Here is a 22,151-nt window from a genome sequence, read left to right on the forward strand (position 1 = left end):
TTGTTACTGTTATTGAAATTCAGTAGAATACTCTATTAGGGAGGTGAGGAGAGGAGGAAAACTGGTATGGTAGTAGTAGGGCATAAAAATGAAAGACTTTAAACCTATTCCTACTAAAAAGCTTGTCTGCTTGGATTTAGTAGTGTGGATATGCCTGCACGAGGGCACAAGGTGTAATTCTAATATCTCTCACACCAGTAAAATGTAACTGGATGCATCTGAGATGAGGCTTAGATGTAAAGGTCCCCAGTACCACATGAGGATTGGAAAAAGAAAACAAAATCGAGTTTGGGATTTATTACTATAGACAAAAGAATCTGAATTGCTAGGGAAAATAAATATTCAGGAAAAAATTCACTATGTACATACTAACTGGATTTTCCTTCAAATGAGGTGGGAAATAAGAATCCCTTTTAATCCTCAATTAAAAATTAGTCACTGAAACTGACCAACCAACTTATGATGATCTCCCTACACCCTGAACTCTCTTTTATAGCAAAAATGGCCTATAAAATTCCCTTGGGAACAGTCATTATAATTTATGTAATTTTGTGGTTTTCTTTGATAATACTTAGCACACTACTATTTAAAAAATAAATGCTCGGGGAACTGGATCAACATGGCGGAGGAGTAGGACGTAGAGCTCACCTTCTCCCCACAGATACATCAAAAATACATCTACGTGTGGAATGACTCTCACAGAACGTCTACTGAATGCTGGCGGAAGACTTCAGACTTCCAAAAGGGCAAGAAAATCTCCATGTAACTGGGCAGGGCAAAAGAAAAAGAGACAGAAAGGAATCGGGAATGGACCTGCACCTCTGGGAGGGAGCTGTGAAAAAGGAAAGGTTTCCGCACACTGGGAAGTCCCTTCAGTCCCTCTGTCCATTGGCGGGGACAGAGGGGTAGCTTCAGAGCCTTGGAGGAGAGCACAGCAACAGGTGTGTGGAGGGCAAAGCAGAGACAGACCTGTACAGGTCGATGCTGACCGGCACTCCCCAGCCTGAGACGCTTGTCCGCTTGCCCGCTGGGGCAGGTCGGGGCTGGGTACTGAGGCTTGGGCTTTGGAGGTCAGACCCCGGGGAGAGGACTGGGGTTGGCTGTGTGAACACAGCCTGAGGGGGTTAGGGTACAGGGCACCACAACTGAGGGAGTCTGGGAAGAAGCCTGGGCCCACCAGAGGCAAGGGACCATTGTTGGGGGGCATGAGAGGAGAGGGGTGGGCCCACCATAGGAGCTTCTTTCTCTGCATGCTCACAGGCAGCACGGCACTGCCTATATGAGCTCCAGGGGCGGGCGTGAGCCATGGCTGACATCTTGGACTCCAGAGGCAGGTGCGGAACGCTGCCATTGCTGCTGCCACTGCCAAGGATCCTGTGAGCAGGGGTGCAGATCACTGCCCTCACCTTCCCAGGAGCCAGCTTGGCCCACCACTGCAGAGGGTCCCATGAACTGGGACCAACTTCCCCAGGAGTGTACACAGCCAACCACTGCTGATGAGGGCTCTGCAACCTGGTGCCAACCACTGCCCCCACCTCCACGGGGTGTGCAACACACCGCTGCCGCCTAGGGTCCCAAGATCTAGGGCCAACTTCCCGAGGGACACATAACATGCTGCTGCCATTGCGGAGAAACCTGCGACCAGGAGCCAACTGTTGCCCCCGCCTCCCTGGGAGCATGCACCTGCACAACCCGATCAAGGGGATAACAGCCAGCACACGCTAAGAAAAAGACAGCAAGCATCCAAACCAAAAACAGCACTCATGTCAAAAAAATACTGAACCCACACAAGCTACACAGGGATTCTCCTGCTTATAAATAGCCCTCCAAGACCACAGTAGATAATTGTTTCTCCTGAACTCACAGAGTAAGAGAAATAGAAGCAAAATGAAAAAGCAGAGGAACCACTCTCAGTTAAAAGACCAAAAAAATTCCCCTGCAGGAACAATGAAAAAGACCTCCTCAGTCTAATAGACACAGAGTTAAAAAAGGAGGTAATGAAAATACTGAAGGAATTAAGAAAGGCTATCAACAGAAAGGCAGATTACTGTAAAAAGAAACTTGAAACTACAAGGAGGAGCCAAGAAAAGTTAGAAAATTCATTTGCTGAGACGAAAGCTGAGCTCAAGTCAATGAACAGCAGAATGAATAATGCAGAAGAAAGAATAAGTGACCTGGAAGATAGACTAATGGAAATTACCCAATCAAAACAGAAGACAGAAAGCCAAATGAAAAAAAAAAATGAAAGCAATATAAGAGACCTATGGGATAATATAAAGCAGGCCAATCTATGCATAATAGGGATTCCAGAAGGAGAAGAAAGAGAAAAGGGGATTGAAGATGTATTTGAAGAAATTATGGCTGAAAATTTCCCAAACTAAAAAAAGGAAACAGATATCCAGATACAGGAAGCACAGAGGGTCCCAAAGAAGATGAAGCCAAACAGACCTACACCAAGACATATTATAATAAAAATGGCAGAAGTTAAAGATAAAGAGAGGATTCTAAAGGCAGCAAGAGAAAAACCAAGAGTTCTTTACAAGGGAACCCCCATAAGACTATCAGCTGATTTCTCTACAGAAACACTGCAGGCCAGAAGGGCATACAAAATATATTCAAAGTCTTGAAAGAGAAAAATCTGCAACCTAGAATACTCTACTCAGCAAGATTATCATGTAGAATAGGAGGAGAAATAAAGAATTTCTCAGACAAGCAAAAATTGAAAGAAAACAGCAATACTAAACTTATCCTGAAAGAAATATTGAAAGGTCATCTCTAAATAGAAAAGAAGCAGCAAGAAGAAATAGGAAGGAGGAAATCACAAGTGGAAAGTAAATCACTTAAATTAGCCAGTATACAGATCAAAAAGAAAAAAAAAACAACAACCTTATTTGTGAAAGCAATGATAAACACAAGGAACAGCAAAGGGATAAACATGAAGATGTAAAAAGGGACATGAAAATCATAAAATGTGGGGAAGGAGAGTAAGGAAATGCAGATTCTTTTTCTTTTTTTAAAATGTGTTTGAGCCTATATGACTACCAGTCTAAAGCAAGCATATATAGGAAGGGGTTAACATACTTGAAAAACAGGGCAACCACAAATGAAAAACATACAATAAATTCACAAAAACCTAAGCATAAAATAAAAGGAAATCATGAAACCACAAAAAGAAAAACAGAAAAAGAAAGGAACAAAGAAGAAACAAAGAATCAACTGGAAAACAAGGTTTTAAAGGCAATAAATATATACATATCAGTAATCACCTTAACTGTCAATGGACTGAATGCTCCAATCAAAAGACATAGAGTGGCAGACTGGATAGAAAAAACAAGAGTCTACAATATGCTGCCTACAAGAGACTCACCTTAGGGCTAAGGATACACATAGATTGAAAAAGAGGGGAAGGTAAAAGATATTTCATGCAAACGGAAATGACAAGAAAGCAGGAGTTGCAATACTCATATCAGACAAAATAGACTTTAAAGCAAAGGTTATAAAGAAAGATAAAGAAGGACACTACATAATGATAAAATAATCAATACACGAAGATGATTTTATACTTATCAACATATATGTATCTAATATAGGATATGCACCTAATATAGCACCCCCGATACATAAAACAAATACTAACAGACATAAAGGGAGAAATTGATGGGAATACAATAGTAGGAGACTTTAACACCCCACTCACATCAATGGACAGGTCTTCCAGACAGAGAATAAACAAGGTAACAGAGGTCCTAAATGATACAACAGTTAGACTTAATTGATAGTTTCAGGATACTACATCCAAAAACAACAACAACAACAACACCCCACAAAAAACAGAATATACATTCTTTTTGAGTGCACATAGAACATTCTCTAGGGCTGACCACATCCTAGGGCACAAAACTAACCTCAACAAATTTAAGAGCACAGAAATTATTTTAAGCATCTTCTCTGACCACAATGTCATGAAATTAGAAATCAACCACAGGAAAAGAAACGAGAAAAGAACAATTAGCTGGAGACTGAATAACATGCTACTAAAAAACCAATGGGTCAATGAGGAAATCAAAAAGGAAATTAAAATATACCTTGAGACAAACAACAATGAAAACACAACCATATAAAATCTATGGGACACAGCAAAAGCAGTTCTTAGAGGGAAGTTTATAGTGATATAGGCCTTCATCAAAAAACAAGAAAAATCTCAAGTAAACAACCTAACCTATCACCTAAAAGAATTAGAAAAAGAAGAACAAACAAAACCTAAAGTCAGCAGAAGGAAGGAAATAATAAAGATCAGGGAGGAAATAAATAAAATAGAGATTAAAAAAAAAAGGAAAAAATCAACAAAACCAAGAGCTGGTTCTTTGAAAGGGTAAACAAAATTGACAAACCTCTAGCCAGGCTCACCAAGAAGGAAAAGAGAGAGAACCCAAATAAACAAAATGAGAAATGAAAAGGAAGAAATCTCAACTGATACCGCAGAAATACAAAAAACATAAGAGAATACTATGAACCATTATATGCTAACAAATTTGACAACTTAGAAGAAATGGATAACTTTCTAGAAACATACAGACCACCAAAACTGAATCAATAAGAAATAGATAATTTGAACAGATCAATCACTAGAAGTGAAATAGAATCTGTAATAAAAATACTTCCTACAAACAGAAGTCCAGGACCAGATGGCTTCACAGGTGAATTCTACCAAACATACAAAGAACTTACACTGATTCTTCTCAAACCCTTCCAAAAGACTGAAGAGGAGGTAACACTCCCAAAGACATTCTATGAAGCCACCATCACCCTGATACCAAAAGTAGACAAAGACACCACCAAAAAAGAAAATTACAGGCCAATATCTTTGATGAATATAGATGCAAAAATCCTCAGCAAAATATTAGCAAAAAGAATCCAACAACACATAAAAAAGATCATACACTATGACCAAGTGGGATTCATCCCAGGTTCACGAGGATGATTCAACATATGCAAATCAATCAGTGCAATACACCACATTAACAAAAGAAAAGTCAAAAACCATATGATCATCTCAACAGATGCAGAAAAAGCATTTGACAAAATTCAACTTCCACTCATGATAAAAACTCTTACCAAAGTGGGAATAGAGGGAACATATCTCAACATAATTAAAGCCATTTATGAGAAACCCACAGCCAATATAATAATCAAGGATGAAAAGCTGAAAGCCTTCCCACTAAAATCTGGAACAAGACAAGGATGCCCACTCTCACCATTTCTTTTCAACATAGTATTGGAATTCCTAGCCACAGCAATCAGACAAGAAAAAGAAATAAAAGGTATCCAAATTGGAAGGGAAGAGGTAAAACTGTCACTATATGCAGATGACATGATACTATATACAGAAAACCCTAAGGACTCCACACAAAAACTACTAGATCTAACAAATAAATTCAGCAAAGTAGCAGGATAGAAGATTAACATTCAGAAATCAGTTGCATTCCTTTACACTAACAACGAAATATCAGAAAGGGAATGTAAACACCTTTTAAAATTGCACCCCCCCAAAAAAAATCTAGGAATAAACCTGACCAAGGAGGTGAAAGACTTATATGCCGAGAACTATAAAACATTAATAAAGGAAATAAAAGAGGATTCAAAGAAATGGAAAGATATCCCATGCTTTTGAATTGGAAGAATTAACATTGTTAAAATGGCAATACTACCCAAAGCATTCTACAGATTTAATGCCATCCTTATCAAATTACCCATGACATTTTTCACAAAACTAGAACAAATAATCCAAAAATTTATACGGAACCATAAAAGACCCAGAAGTGCTAGAGCCATCCTGAGGGAAAAAAACAAAGGCATAACTCCCCAGACTTCAGACAATGCTACAAAGCTACAGTAATCAAAACAGTGTGGTACTGGTACAAAAACAGGCATACGGATCAATGGAACAGAATAGAGAGCCCAGAAATAAACCACACACCTATGGTCAATTAATCTTTGACAAAGGAGGTAAGAATATACAAGGGGAAAAAGACAGTTTCTTCAGCAAATGGTGCTGGGAAAGTTGGACAGCTGATGTAAATCAATTAAGTTAGAACACACCCTCACACCATGCACAAAAATAAACTCAAAATGGCTTAAAGACTTGAACATAAGACAACATACCATAAAACTCCTAGAAGAGAGCATAGGCAAAACATCCTCTGACATAAATTGTACCAATGTTTTCTTAGGTCAGACTCCCAAGGCAATAGAAATAAAAACAAAAATAAACAAATGGGACCTAATCAAACTTGCAAGCTTTTGCACAGCAAAGGAAACCATAAAAAAAAAAAAAAAAAGAAAGACAACCTACGGAATGGGAGAAAATATTTGCAAATGATGCAACAGACAAGGCTCAATCTCCAAAATATACAAAAAACTCATGCAACTCATCAACAAAAAAACAAATAACCCAACTGAAAAATGGGCAGAAGACCTTAATAGACATTTCTCCAAAGAAGACATACAGATGGCCAATAGGCACATGAAAAGATGCTCAACATCACTAATTATTAGACAAATGCAAATCAAAACTACACTGAGGTACCACCTCACACCAGTCAGAATGGCCATCATTAAAAAGTCTACAAATAAATGCTGGAGAGGATGTGGAGAAAAGGGAACTCCTACACTGTTGGTGGGAATGGAAGCTGGTACAACCACTATGAAGAACAGTATGCAGGTTACTCAGAAAACTAAAAACAGACTTACCACATGATCCAGCAATCCTCCTCCTGGGAATATATCTGGACAACTATAATTCAAAAGATACATGCACCCCTATGTTCATAGCAGCACTGTTCACAATAGCCAAAACATGGAAACAACTTAAATGTCCATCGACAGAGAAATGGATAAAGAGGATGTAGTAAATATATACAATGGAATACTATTCAGCCACAAAAAGAACAAAATAATACCATTTGCAGCAACATGGATGCAACTAGAGAGTGCCATACTAAGTGAAGTCAGAAAGAGAAAGCAAATATATGATACCACTTACATGTGGAATCTAAAATATGGCACAAATGAACCTATCTACAAAACAGAAACAGACTCAAGTTGGGCAGGGAGAAGGATGGACTGGGAGTTTGGGATTGGTAGATGCAAACTATTACATTTAGAATGCATAAACAACAAGGTTCTAAGGTATAACACAGGGAACTATATTGAATATCCTGTGATAAACCATAATAGAAAATATAAAAAAAGAATGTATATATGTGTATAACTGAGTCACTTTACTGTACAGCAGAGATTGGCACAGCACTGTAAATCAACTATACATCAAAAAAAAAAAATTTAAAAAAATGCCAAACCTATAAAAAAAATAAATTGCTCTGAGCTCTCTAAAAAAATCAATCAATCAATCAATAAGTAAAAAATGTTCCACAGGCTAATAATGGTAATATATAGAAAATAAGTCTTAGACTATTACCAAAATTACTGTAAAAGTCTAAGAATATAATTGCATTTTAAAAGATAATATAAAAAAAAAGATAAAATGTCTTCCAATAGTTATGATACTTTTAACAATTCGAATAATGGAATATAACATCTTTCAAAAGAAATCATTGTTAAGATTTCTTTTTTGTGTGTGAAAACCTGGCAATTCAAGTTATAGAATGTCAGGTCATTCACTATAAAAATTCCAGCAATTTATCATTCCTATCCTTGGTTATTTAAGGATTACATACTCAGGACTTAATAATGTGAGATTCCTTTTAAGTCAGAGCCTTTTCTAAGAGAGTGGAAGTAGAGACAGATTTTAAGACCAGATATTCTAGAATCCAACAAATCTATTCAACTCTGCTAAAACATTCTACTATGATATGACCTTAGAGAATTCAAAATAAGAAAGCTTATTTAGTTTCTACATATTAAGAGAAACAAGAAATCACTTTTGATTCCAAACTAGTAAAAAGATTATAATTAGCTTCTTGAGATACTACATTCTCTTAAAATTTAGATGTACCAGGTTGTCAACCTTGGTTTAAGAAAGCATTACGGGGGGCTTTTCTGGTGGCGCAGTGGTTGAGAATCTGCCTGCTAATGCAGGGGACACGGGTTCGAGCCCTGGTCTGGGAAGATCCCACATGCCACGGAGCAGCTGGGCCCGTGAGCCACAGCTGCTGAGCCTGCGCGTCTGGAGCCTGTGCCCCGCAACGGGAGGGGCCGCGATAGTGAAAGGCCCGCGCACCGCGATGAAGAGCGGTCCCCGCACCGCGATGAAGAGTGGCCCCCACTTGCCGTAACCAGAGAAAGCCCTCGCACGAACCGAAGACCCAACACAGCCAAAAATAAATAAATAAATAAATAAAGTAGCTATAAAATTAAAAAAAAAAAAAAAAAAAAAAGAAAGCATTACAGGGGCTTCCCTGGTGGCGCAGTGGTTGAGAATCTGCCTGCCAATGCAGGGGACACGGGTTCGAGCCCTGGTCTGGGAAGATTCCACATGCCACGGAGCAACTGGGCCCGTGAGCCACAACTACTGAGCCTGCGCGTCTGGAGCCTGTGCTCCGCAACAAGAGAGGCTGCGATAATGAGGCCCGCGCACCGCGATGAAGAGTGGCCCCCACTCGCCGCAACTAGAGAAAGCCCTCGCACAGAAACGAAGACCCAACACAGCCAAAAATAAATAAATAAATAAATAAATTAAAAAAAAAAAAAAGAAAGCACTACAACTAAGTAAGACACGGTTTTCACACATATGCTGATGTCTCAAGTTTCATCATGGCCACAAGTAAACAGTATTCAGCTGTATCATCTTAAATTTCCATATTATTATAACTCTTGAGAAAAACCAACCAATGCCATCTTAATTCCTAGCTTTCCAGTATTAATATTAGGACAAGTACATCTTCTATGAAAGCCGAGAACAGAGTAACTTACCCTGTCATGAAGAGTCCAGCCAACATATTTTAGGTAACTGTCATTTAGGAAGGCATCACTATACATTTTCATCCATACTCCAATTTCTTCAATACAAATGGCTCTAATCTCAGCAATAGCATCACTAGAGAAGGAATAAAAGAGACAAACCTCTGATTAATATCCAAAGCTAGAAAGTACTTCATACTCATTTTCAGCAAGCAATAGATATCAATATTATCCAAATACTGTTTTTATATCTGCACTCTCAAAGGTCTCCAACTTGAGTATCTTCTATTTTTTATATGGCTTCTATAAAATAAAAACCACCAATACCAAACTGAAAAAAAAATGCTTCTGGAAATCATCTTATTTTGACTCAACTGCTCTATTTTCAGTGAACTAGGAAATGACATTTGGAGCTTTCTGAAAGCCTCACAATTATTATGGGATCAATAAACATGTTAAAACTTCTGAGGAACCAGAGTATCAACATCCAAATACAGAATAATGGAGAACTCAAAACGTGTTTCTCTAAATAACCGTGACTCTTTCTAAGCTAGTACACATCTAAAGAATTAAAAGAAAATAATTTTCATGAACAAAAAATTAGTATCTATGAGGCAAAATTGTAGCAGCCTGTATTATTTGAAAATGTATAGTAGTTTACAAAACCAAGACCTTGAAGTAACTGCACAGGGAAGAAGAATAATTCACATTTAGTCACAACAGAACAATCCTGGTGACCACACTATGAAGTGGTAGCAGAACGAACCCCAAAAGTCAGGTCTCTGGCTCTGTGCCCAGAGAGCTTTTCACCTCACCATAAGCATCTACTACAACCCTCCTGGAATTACTTCTACTCTAAAATCTGTGAACCATGAACAAATACAGTGTTAGTATTTTTACCTTATCTTTCAACAGGTTAATAACTCTGGCTAAAAAAACCCCATATTATACAATTAAGATAAATCCTAACTTTCTTTCGTAGATCAATCTTAAAGGTTTCTGAGTTACCATACATGAATAATTTTTAATTCTCCAATTTACACAAGGCAATCATCTGTCAAGAAGCTTTCCTTAGTTTCTCTTTCGTGATAAAATGAGTGCTAGTATTCTAATATTTAATTCTCTGCTCTAATAAATCTTAGTTCCTTCTAAGTCCATGTCATTGCTTAAAGAATAAAAATGTGAGAAACTTTCTCTTTCAAAACCATACTATCAATTACAGTCTTTAGTTTTCCTACATTTTTGTTGTTGTTTATACCTTTTTCTCATGGAGAGATTCTATAGCACAGAGGCTAATGATACAGACTTTGGAGCAAGACATCCTGAGTTCAAATCCTGATTCTGTTATTTACTAGCTGCAAGTTATTTCCCTCTTTCTTAGATTTCCTCATCTGTAAAACAGGGATAATAACTGAACCTAGACCTCACAGTTACTGTGAGAATGAACTCACTTAATAAAAGTATCAATAAAATACTTAGAACTGTGCCTGGTACCTACTAAAACCTTCCATCAATGTTCATTATTATAATCTTTTAACTGTCATCAATCTAGACATTCATAGATGATACAATATAAAAAGTAGCTTAAAAACTGAAAGAATGTTCCTTGACCTTTAAAATAATGAATGTGAATGGTTCAAGGGTGTTTCTTTTTTTCTAAATATGAAAAATTTCAGACATTACAAAGTTATTATGCTTTAACTTCATATATATTGTTTTATATATTTTGAAACTTTACATACATTATATCTTATAGGTATCCTCTCCAATTAGATTTTTTCACAAACCAGGTTTTGCAATTTATACACACTGAGTGGGGGAAAAAAAAGTATTTGGGATAGAAAATACTAAAATGCTTCACGTGGGGTAGCAAGTAAGTATTTTTTCTTGGAACATCTGTGTACTTGATGTAGGACATGGTCAGTGAAGTCTGTGAGACACTGTTGTTATACTTAGAAGTGAAATTTACTGGGTGAGAAGAAATACACGTCTTCACCTGAATTAGATATTAACAAATTTCTCCATATAGTGCTTTCATCCCTGCCTGTCACTTGGTATTGTTCTACTATTTTATATAAATTTCCACTTCTAAGAACTACAAGTTCATATACTTTGTCTTCTACTGGGCTGTCCAAATTAAAAAAAAAAAATAACAACAGCAAAAATAGAACAAAATAAAATAGCTCCCCTCGAAAACCAAAACATAACCACAAAATACCCAAATCCCAAAGATCAATTACACTTATTCTCTGCTGAAATGCGCTTGTACAAACCAATCAAAAAAATTAAACAAAACCAGGCTGAGTTTTTTATTACACAAGCTCAGGGAAGTAGCCTAAGGACACAATGAATAGGTATGGTATTTTGATTAAAACTATAGTGACTACTAAGTACAGTAACTCATAATACATAGCTCAATCATTCTTCCATTCATTACCATTGGTATTACCATTACCTCTGGTATTGAGATTATGGGTGGCTGATTCCCAAGGCTAGAGAATATAAAGGCTTAGATTTATTTCAGTAGGAAAATATTGCTCAAAATCTTTTTTCATAACCATTTCTATGTCTAAGCCTAACCTCTAATACCTTTTTCTCTCACTTATTAGACTGCCAAAAGCTCATGTTCTTGGAACACAGCTCTTCTCTGTAAGCAGTGCCAACATTTTGATACAGCTTACCTTCTTGGAATCCCAGTCCTTGTCTACTTCAGATGCTAGTCTGATGCCTCCCACTTGAACTTAAAATTTTTAAAATATCCTTTCTAGACTTAGAATTTGACTATGTATGTAAGACAGCCCATTCTACTACTATTAAAAGTCCCTAAGGTGATTTTTCTCCTATTTGGGTTTTGGAGCTCTAATCTAGTTTGCTTGCTGATACCACCCTATTAATCATTCTCTACATGTAATTATATTATGTAATTACAGACTATACAGTAAAATTAGTATTTCTTTGTGGTGGTCTTAAAATGTCCACAAATTTTCTGTTACTATTCCCTTTGGTGGAGACACATGCTTCTTTTCTTGAATATGGGTGTACTTATTAACTTGTTTCTAATAAATATAATTCAGTGGAAATGATGAATTTTGGCATCTGAAGCTAGGTCAAAAATGACACACTGACTTCTCCTTTGTTCTCTCTCTTGGATCAATCTCTCTCAGGAAAGCCAACTGCCATGTCTTAAGGACATTCTAGCCGCCTTATAGAGAACTCAATGTGGTGAGTAACTAGGTCTTCTTCCACCAGCCATGTGAGTAAGCCATACGAGAAGCAGATGCTCCAACCACAGTCAAGCCTTCAAATGACTGCAGCCTCAACCAAAGTCTTGATTGCAATCTGATGAGAGAACTTAAGCCAGAACCCCCTAGCTAGGCCACTCCCAAATTCTTGACCCATAGTAACGATGAGATAACGTATACTGTACCAAGTTTTGGGGTAAGTTGTTATATGGCAAAAGATAACCAATATTATTAGTTTCACTGCTATTAAAGGCCTTTACCAACTGAGCCATAACCAATCTTCTTTTAGTTTGGTCTATGAATGAGTTCTTTAGTCCAAGTAGCTCAACTGCACAGATTACATGTCTGTGGTGCTTTCTACACTCACAGTGCCCTCATTCCACTCTGATTACCTACGATGATTATTCTTTCAAGCTCTAGTAAACTTTCAGGTCCTCCAAGATTCATGGCACATCCTCTTATTACCACAGATAGCTTTCTTCTTGCCTTCTAGGAACTAACATTCTATTTAAGTAAATGAAGTACAAAATGAAAATGCAGTATATTTCTAAGTATTCCCTGGCTTGATTACAATATATTTTTTGATATACAGATATTTTTCTCATATTTTAGAGATCGTCAGTCTTTGATTTTTATGTTACATTTATTTTTAACACCTTAATCTTTATTTCCAAAGGTCTCACTCCATTTAGAAAGATAACGTTTAGCTGCAGGTGTTTGGAAGTTTCCAAAGCAAAGATTAAGTAGGGGGCAAAAAAGTTAGTAAGACAAGAGGAAATGTATAAAGACAATCACACGATGAACTAATTTTCATAGTTCTAGTACTGGGGCCTTGAAATGAACAACTAAAAATGAAGTCAGAATACACTTTACTTGCAAACTCAAAGAAAGAAAAAAACTAGAAAAGAATAATTCTGGGGCAATTAATCCTTTGCTGTAGCTCTTTTTTAAAGCATAAAAGAATAATTATGTTCATTTCTATGGAAAACTTACCTAATTTACTGATCTTCAGTTAGTATGCCTTTAATTTAATATCTGGACTTAAGTTTTTGTTTTGAATTACTTTCTTGGTAAATGAAATTCAAATTGCTTTCTGCTACTGAATATTAATTAAATGTTTTGTGTACTACCCTTATAGATGCTTTCCCAGTAAGGAAGAAGACTAAATTAAAATGACTGATAAACAAATTTCAGAGACTAATTCTTGGTTAATATATATGTTTTGACACAGTTATCTCTCTTACACAAGAAATCTCATGAGAGCTCTAGAGTAAGAAATAATTACGAATGCTAAGAAGGGCCACTATCTAAATTGTACAACACAATAAATTCATGACTCAACCAATTTTGTCACTAATGTTTGTCTAAAAAAATTTACATTTTCCAAAATAGAACAACTCTTAGAGATTGGGGGAAAAAAAGCCTAAGGGAGAAAGGAATAGCTGAAGGAGTTACTGAAAAGTCATACTATATCCTTTATTAGACTGTGAACAAGAACTTGAGAATAGAGATGATAGCTTGCAGAAAGATGATTAAAATAACTATTACCTTATAGAGTATTAAATGTTAGCAAAGGGCAGTAGAAGGAACACAGAAGCATGTAAAATGATGGAGGGAAACAGAAGGGGTCAAGGAAGGCTTCTGAGAGGCAGTAATGTTTTTGTAGACCCAAAGAGCTGAAACTCTCCTGGTTTGCTTACTAAATCCAAATCTTCCATTGAATTATTTCAGGATGACCAGCATTATTTAAAGTGCATCAGAAACATAATAAGTTTATGAAATTAAAAATACTTTTCATCTCTTTCATTGCATTATCCATTAGAGAAAATACTGACAATATATACAAGGCATTTTATCACTAAGAGTCTCCCAGAGAGCAGGTGACATAGCTATCTGCTATCATGCATTACTCCTTAATATTCTACTATTAACAGAAATTTAGGCGTAACATTAAAAACTGAATGTCAAGGATACATTAACTTTCAAAGAAAAATACCTTTAATTTATATTTACATTCTAACTATGAACTTAACCCACAGGTTAAGTCAAGGGTGAAATGTTAGGAAGTAAGAAGATTAAAATAATAGAATGACAGTTTACTCAGAATAAATCATATAAGAATAGCTCTGAAAACATGATTCTGAAATGTTTCACTACTGTATAAAAAGATGAAAGACTCAACGAGAATATAAAAAATATTCATGTTTCATCTTCTCAAAATTGTTGAAATCTTTCCTCTGTTATCACTTCTTTCATTAAATTTGTTAATAATAAGAACCAAACTTTTAAATTCTTTTACTATCACTAAAATAAGTCTTTCTTTTTTGATTTTAAGACTTTCTCATGGTCTTTGATGTTTTGTACTTTGACTACAGTAGGTCTATATGTGAAACATTTTTCTTAACCTGCTCAACACTCTTAATTTTTTCAATTTGAACATTCCATTTTTTAATCAATTTTGTAAAATTTCAGTTCTCTCATTTTACTACTTCTTTCCAATACTTCTCTCTTTGTTTGAAATCCTATGTAAAGGACTTAAGAGGCCTCTCAAACGATCCCCCATTTTTCAGAAATGTCATTCTATTATCTTCTATGCCTAGGTAAATTCCTCAATATTATATTCTAATTCACTAAGTGTCCCTTCAACAGTCTAAAGCATATTTTCTTCACTAAATATATATCCATTAATATATTTTTCATGTCTGGTATTTTAAAATTGTGTTTTTAAGTCCACTTGTTCATATTATATGCCATTTAATTGTTGAATAAACTGGGTCATTTGATCTATGCAACTTCCCTCATTCTGGACTAAAATGATACCATAAGGATTCAGTCAGACAAAATGCTCTTCTATTTTCTGTGTTTCCTATGGACTAGTAGTTAAATCTAACAATTAATTTAATCTTAACTTAATTTTAAGTAATTAATATTTAATTTTTGAAGTTGGGGCGGCAGGAGAGAAAAAGCATTAACTGAAAGTGTCATCTCTCCACAGCACTTCTATTTCTAGTATGTACATGCAGTAACATTTTCCCTTAATCAATAAAGTGGACTAAGTGATACTTCTGGAAAAACCAATGGTTGGTATCCATGACATGCTGATCACTTTGGCAGGCAGGTCATACTCTCACCTATATTTTCAACCCTCTTTTGAGGAATTGAAATTTTTTTAAAATAAATTTATCTATTTATTTAGTTTATTTTGGCTGCGTTGGGTCTTCGTTGCTGCACATGGGCTTTCTCTAGTTGCAGCGAGCAGGGGCTACTCTTCATTGCAGTGTGCAGGCTTCTCATTGTGGTGGCTTTTCTTGTTGTGGAGCGTGGGCTCTAAGTGCGTGGGCTTCAGTAATTGTGCCTCCTGGGCTCCAGAGCTCAGGCTCAGTAGTTGTGGCACACGGGCTTAGTTGCTCCACGGCATGTGGGATCTTCCCGGCCCAGGGCTCAAACCTGTGTTCCCTGCATTGGCAGGCAGATTCTTAACCACTGCGCCACCAAGGAAGCCCAGAGGAACTGAAATTTTAATGTATCAAAAGTGATACATTAGTATGCAAGGTCTGATTAAATAAAAAAATCAATAAGGTAACAGTAGGAAATTAACAAAGTTGCTTTTATGAGAATAATAGGTTGAAAATTTTGGCAAGACTCAGAAAGGGTGGGTCACTAAAATGAAATAAAGGCTATGTTATTTTGGTGTTGAAGATTGAGGTAAAATCATAAAAAATGATATGGATTCTGCATTCAAAATTGCGTGGCTGAGCCACGATGGACAGGATTTATGCTTCTTCCACTTGAAAAAACTGCATAAAATACATAATATTTTTTAGATGCTGGATATCAGGCAGAGCAGGGCAGTGGTATATAGGCAGGGGAACCTATACAGAGCCTGGGTATTTCCCTGAGTTGAGGAAAAGGAGCTGGGACTCTAGAGGACAAGGTGGCTAGATTTTACAAGGCACAGCACCAGAGATGCACAGAGAGAGTGAGCTCTGGAAATCTGCAGAAAGACCGTATCAACTCTTCAGCTGAGTATAAAGAGCATGTACATGTGAACAAACCACCCAATGCTGGGGAAAGAATGGAAAGAGCAGAGAGGGCAATCTCTCGAGCAAACATAGGGCTTGGAATACTTTGTGTTCCAGTGAGCCAGAGCAGGAAAACCTTGTAATTCACAGGGCATCAAGAAAAGTACAAAGAATGGTTTTATCTTAGTATCTAGGTAAAGTTAACCTTAGACTAAACGCTGCCCTGGTCCACTTAACAAACCTTAAAAAAAGTCTTGAAAAGATCAAACATTAATTATGTCCCAGAGAAAAGTGGATGAATATCTTAAGAATATATTGTCTGGCACACATCAAAACAAAACCCACAGTGGTTGGCACCTAATAAAAATTGCCAGGCATTCAGAGAAGAAAATGACCCATAATAAGGGGAAAAAGTAATCAAAACAAACAAAATCAGAAATGACACAGATGATAAAACTAGTAAAACAGAACATTAAAAGTTACAACAAAATACATATGTTCAAGAGGCTTGAGGAGAGCCTGGAGGTAATAAAAGAAAAATGAAGAAAATAACCCTGAAGAACATCATGACAAAATTGGTTAAACTAGTTACAAAAACAAAAAAATTTAAATGCAACCAGAGCAAAAGATAATTAACTACAAAGGACACAAGATAAGAATGACAGCAGTTCTAGTTGGAAACAAGCCAAACCAGAGATAATGGAACAATTCCTCTAAAAGACTGAAAAAAAAGTCAACCTACGATTCTATACTAAGAGAAAACACCTTTCTTCCCATCCCCCCAAATAACTCAAAATACAAAAACAATCTTTCTAGTTTCCTGGAAAGAAATTCAAAAAAGTTGAGAAGCATTTACTCATAAAAAGCTGATGAAATTTGGGCCAAAAACAGCAAAAATCTATGGCATTCTTGAATAGACATAACCCCTTCAAACACACTAAAACCCAGAGCAGCAGGTGTAGTGGAGGTAGCAGGATTGGGAATGCCCATGAAAACCACGGTTTTAAGCTGAGGAAGCTGACTTGATTGGTAGCAACATGCTAAATACCAACACCCAGGGAAGATTTCAATAAAAAGAGCAAACTCTGTAAGAAATGTATGGGGAAATACCAGAGTTCTGCTAGTCTAAAGCTACAGTCCAGGAGAGATAAATTCCTCAGATTAAGTCCAAGTAAATTATTCAAAAACAAAATCCCCAACAATACAATAAACTTCAGGGGAAAAAAAAATCAGAATCCGAATTTGCTAAGATATATTTTGTAAAATGCACAGTTTTTAACAAAAGATTATATGATGTACAAAGAAAAAGGGAAGTAATACCTATACTTGGATATTGAAACAGTCTAAAGAAACTGTCTCCGAGTGGGCCCAGCTGTTAAATTTAGCAACGATCTTAAAGCAGATCCAATAAATATAATCAGATTATATTGAAAGATGCTATATTCAAAGAACTAGATGAGAACATGACAAGGCCTCAACCAACAGTGGATTATGATAAAGAAACAGCAACTATAAAAATAGGACCAACTGAAAAGTACAATAACAGAAATAAAAAACTCACCATATGGTCTCAGCAGCATATTTGAGTTGACAGAAAAAAAAAACACTGAACCTGAAGATAGGTAAACAGAAATTACCCAAAGAATAGAGATGAAAAACATTGAGGAAGGAAAAATGAGAGAGAGAGAGAGAGCACACATGCATGTAAGCTCCAAAAGCCTAGGAAACAATATCATGTATACCAGTATATGTGTGAAAGGAGTCCAAACAAAGAGATATGGGTAAAAAATACTTGAAGAATCAATGGCTAAAAGCTTATGAAATTTGATGAAAAACATGAATCTACAGATCCAAAAAGGTCAACAAAATCTTAGTAGGATAAACACAAAGAGGTCCATATCTAAACACATAAGCAAACTGTTGAAAGCCAAAGAAAAATGGGGAAAAAAAAGAAGAAAAGAAAATAAAAGCTACAAAAAAAGTGACTCATAATGTACAGGGGAACAGCAAGATTAACAACTAATTTTTTACTCAGAGACAATGAAGTCTAGTAGGTGGTAGAGAGGCATTTAAAGTGTTAAAGGAAAATAAAACTGTTCACCAAGAATTCTATATCCAGCAAAACTATCTTTCAAATATGGAAGATGAAATAATGACATTTCCAGATAAACAAAGACTGCTAGGACACTTGCCTTATAAGAAACTGTAAAGAAAGTCCTTCAAACTGAAAGGAAATAACTCTATACAGTAACTCAAATTCACAGAAGAAAATGAAGAATGCTGGAAATGTTAACAACAGGGTAAAAAGAGAAGATAGCATGAATACTTCTTTGTTTAATTTCATTGAAAATCATAAGATTGTATATACTGATAATAGTTAAAATGGTAATGTTGGGATAATACCAGATAGAGATAAAAGATATTTGACAATAATAGTACAAAGGAAGAACAAGAAAATGGGGCTATACTGGAGCAAAGATGCTACACTTAGTCATGCTAATGGGATGTAGTTTCTGTAGCAACCATAAAGAAAATAACAGATTGTTCAATGGATAAAAACACAAGATCCAACTCTAGGCTGTCTATAAGAGATATATTTCATATTCAAAGACACACAACAGTGAAAGGATGATAAAAGATACATCATACAAAAAGTAACCATAAAAGAACTAGAGGTATATTATTATCAGGCAAAGAAGTCTTTGAGACAAAAAAAGAAAAAAAGTCATACTAAAAAAGGACATTTCATAATGATAAAAAGGTCTACAGGAAGATGTAACAAAACAGCAGAATATATTCTTTTTATATGCACATGTAGTATTTTTTTTTGGATAATCCAACTGATTAAGAAAAAAACAAGGTCCATAAAGTATAAAATGATTCAAATATCAATACCTGAAAGTGTGTTTACTAACAACAATGCAATTAAACTAGAAATTAAGAAGAGAAATTAATTTGGAAAACCTCCAAATATTTCGAAATTAAACAAGAAAACTTAACAACCCATGAGTCAAAGAAGAAATCACAAGTAAAATAAGGAAATATTTAGTTGTGAATAAAATTTAAAATACAACATATTTGTTGTATAAAATGTCATGGTATGTCACTAAAGCGGTACTTTGAGGGAAATTTATAGCTTAGCATGCCAGATAAGAAAGGAAGAAGGCTATACAAATCAACAATCTACCTTAGGAAACTAAAAGAAGATAAGTAAATTAAAACTAAAGCAATCACATGGAAGGAAATATTAAGGTTGAAGCAAAAATCAATGAAATAAAAAAATACATAAAGTCAATGAAAGCAAAAGTTTATTCTCTGAAAAGATCAATATAACTGATAAACCTTTAGCTAGGCTGACTGACCAACACAAAAAAGAGAGAAGATACAAATTACAAAATCAAGAATAAATAAGGAGACTTACTACAGAAATAAAAATGATTATAAAGAAATATCATAAATAACATTATACAATCAAATGTGCAATATGCATGAAATAAAGTATTGTCTGAGACAAATTACCATAATGAATCAACAAGGAATAGAAAATTTGGATAGATCTATAATAAGAAGTTTAATTAGTAAATGAAAATCCTCACACAAAGGAAAACCTAGGCTTAAAGGACTTCCATGGTGAATTCTATCAAATTAATAAAACAAAACAAAACCAAAAAAACCAATCTTCCATAAACTCTTTCAGAAAATAGAGCAGGAGGGAACATTTTCCAGTTCTCTGAGGCTACTAAGCATATTAATACCCCTTATGAAAGTAGACACAAAAATCCCTAACAAAATATTAGCAAACTAAATCCAGTAGCATAGAAAAAACATTATATACCACGACTGTGTGGAATTTTCCCAGATTGCAAGATTGGTCTAATATCTGAAAATGAATGAATATAATACCTTATATCAATAAAAAAGCCTGTATTTTTATCTCAACTGAAACAGAAAAAATGAAATCAAACAATCAATCACAATAGAAACACCTAACAAAACCAGGTTAGAAGGGAATCTCCTCATCCTACTAAAGGGTATCGACATAAAAAACTTACAGCTAATGACATTATACTTAATTTTAAAGACTAATTATTGTCCCATTAAGATCAGGAATAAAAGTAAAGCTGTCCTCTCTCACCAGTTTTACTCAATATTGTACTGGAGATTCTATTCAGTACAATAGGCCAATAAAAAAAATTAAAAGTGCCTTTGTTCACAAATGGCATGATCCTTTATGTAGAAAATTCTAAAGAATCTACAAAAACAAAACCCCCAAACTACAGAACTAATGAAAGTATTTTATAATTTTGCAGTAATAAAAGAATTATATTTTACATATTAATAAGGAAGAGTCTAGAACAAAAATTAAGGACACAATTCCATTTATAACAAAATAAAAATGAAAACAAAATAAATTTAACAAAAGTAGTAGAAGACGTACACTGAAAATAATAAAAATTGCTAAGAGAAACTAAAGAATATCTAAATAAATGGAGATACAATCTATATTCACAGAATACAAAATTCAATATAATGAGGAAGGAAATTCTCTCCAAATTGGTGTACTGATTCATTATATTCTCTATCAAAATTCTAGCAAGCTTTTGTGAAAAAATTGACAATCTGATTATAGAATTTATATAGAAATGTAAAGAATCTATTAGTCATAACAATTTTGAAAAACAAAGTAAAAGGACATAACACTACCTAATTTTAAAAACTTACTCTAAAGGAAAAATACTGTATGCTCCCACTTATACATAGACTCTAAAAAAGCTAAACTAATAGAAATAGAGAGTAGAAAGGTGGTCACCAGATGCTGGGGTAGGGGGAAACTGGGGAGATGTTGGTCAAAGAGTACAAACTTCTAGTTATAAGATAAATAGGTTCTAGGGACCTAATGTACACCATGGTGATTACAGTTAACAATACTGTAGTACACAGTTGAAAGTTGCTAAGGGAGTAATTCTTAAATGTTATCACCACCTAAATAAAAAAAGGTAATTACTTGAGATGATGGAGGTATTAACTAACCTTATTGTGATAATCATTTCACAATATATTATGTGTTTCAAAGGATCTTGTTGTACACCTTAAACTTACATATGTTATATGTCAATTACATCTCAACAAAGCTTTTACAAAACACCTTAAAAGTACTGTAATCAATACAGCTGGTAAGGGTTTAAGGACAAATTAGAAAATCCAGAAAAAAAACTTTGCATTCATGGTCATTTGATTCCCAAGAAAAGTGCCAAAGCAATTCAGCTGAAGAACAGCCTTTCACCAATAGTGCTTGTAAAAATGAATATCTATATGCAAAAAGTGTCCTTATATCCTTATATCGCACCATAAACAAAAATTAACTTAAAAAATCATTCATATAAATTAACTTAAATGATTAAATGTAAACTTCTAGAATAAAACACAGAAGAACAGTTTGGGTTAGGAAAAATGTTCACAGATATGACATCAAAAGCATGACCATAGAAGAAAAATTGATGTTACTGCATTCAAATTGAAAACTTGTTCTTCAAAAGGTATCATTAAGAAAATGAAAGGAAAGCCAAAGGCTGGGGAAAAATATGAAAATCATTTATGTGATAATGCACCTGTATCAAGAATACAAAAAGTACTCTTATAAAATCCCTCTTGATAATTGTTAGAATAAAAAGACAGACAATCAGTACGGATAGAAAAGACGTCAACAATAACCATCAACCAAGTTTGACCTAATTGACATAAAAACAAAACCATGATACATACTCTTTTCCTATGCAAATGAAAAATTTATCAAGATAGAACATACTGTGGGCCATAAAACAAATGTCAATAAACTTAAAAGCATTCAAGTCACATAAAGTATGTTCTCTGACTAAAATGAATTTAAGTTAGGAGACAATAACAGAAAGTTTTGACATATTTGCAAATATATACCAAACTTCTAAATAATCCATGACTCAAAGAAACA

The 22,151-nt window shown here is 35.0% G+C and overlaps 1 protein-coding gene across 2 annotated transcripts in view; it reads right to left on the bottom strand.

The window, feature by feature from the left end:
* Positions 1–22,151, bottom strand: part of STAG1 (STAG1 cohesin complex component) — a 434,186-nt gene that overhangs the window by 114,662 nt on the left and 297,373 nt on the right. For both annotated transcript variants that reach the window (XM_057545017.1, XM_057545018.1), the window contains exon 10: positions 8,932–9,055. In XM_057545017.1, coding sequence (XP_057401000.1) covers positions 8,932–9,055 — 124 coding nt within the window. The remainder of the gene's footprint in view (positions 1–8,931; positions 9,056–22,151) is intronic.

This window comes from Balaenoptera acutorostrata, chromosome 4 (assembly GCF_949987535.1).
Source record: "Balaenoptera acutorostrata chromosome 4, mBalAcu1.1, whole genome shotgun sequence".
NCBI lineage: Eukaryota > Metazoa > Chordata > Mammalia > Artiodactyla > Balaenopteridae > Balaenoptera > Balaenoptera acutorostrata.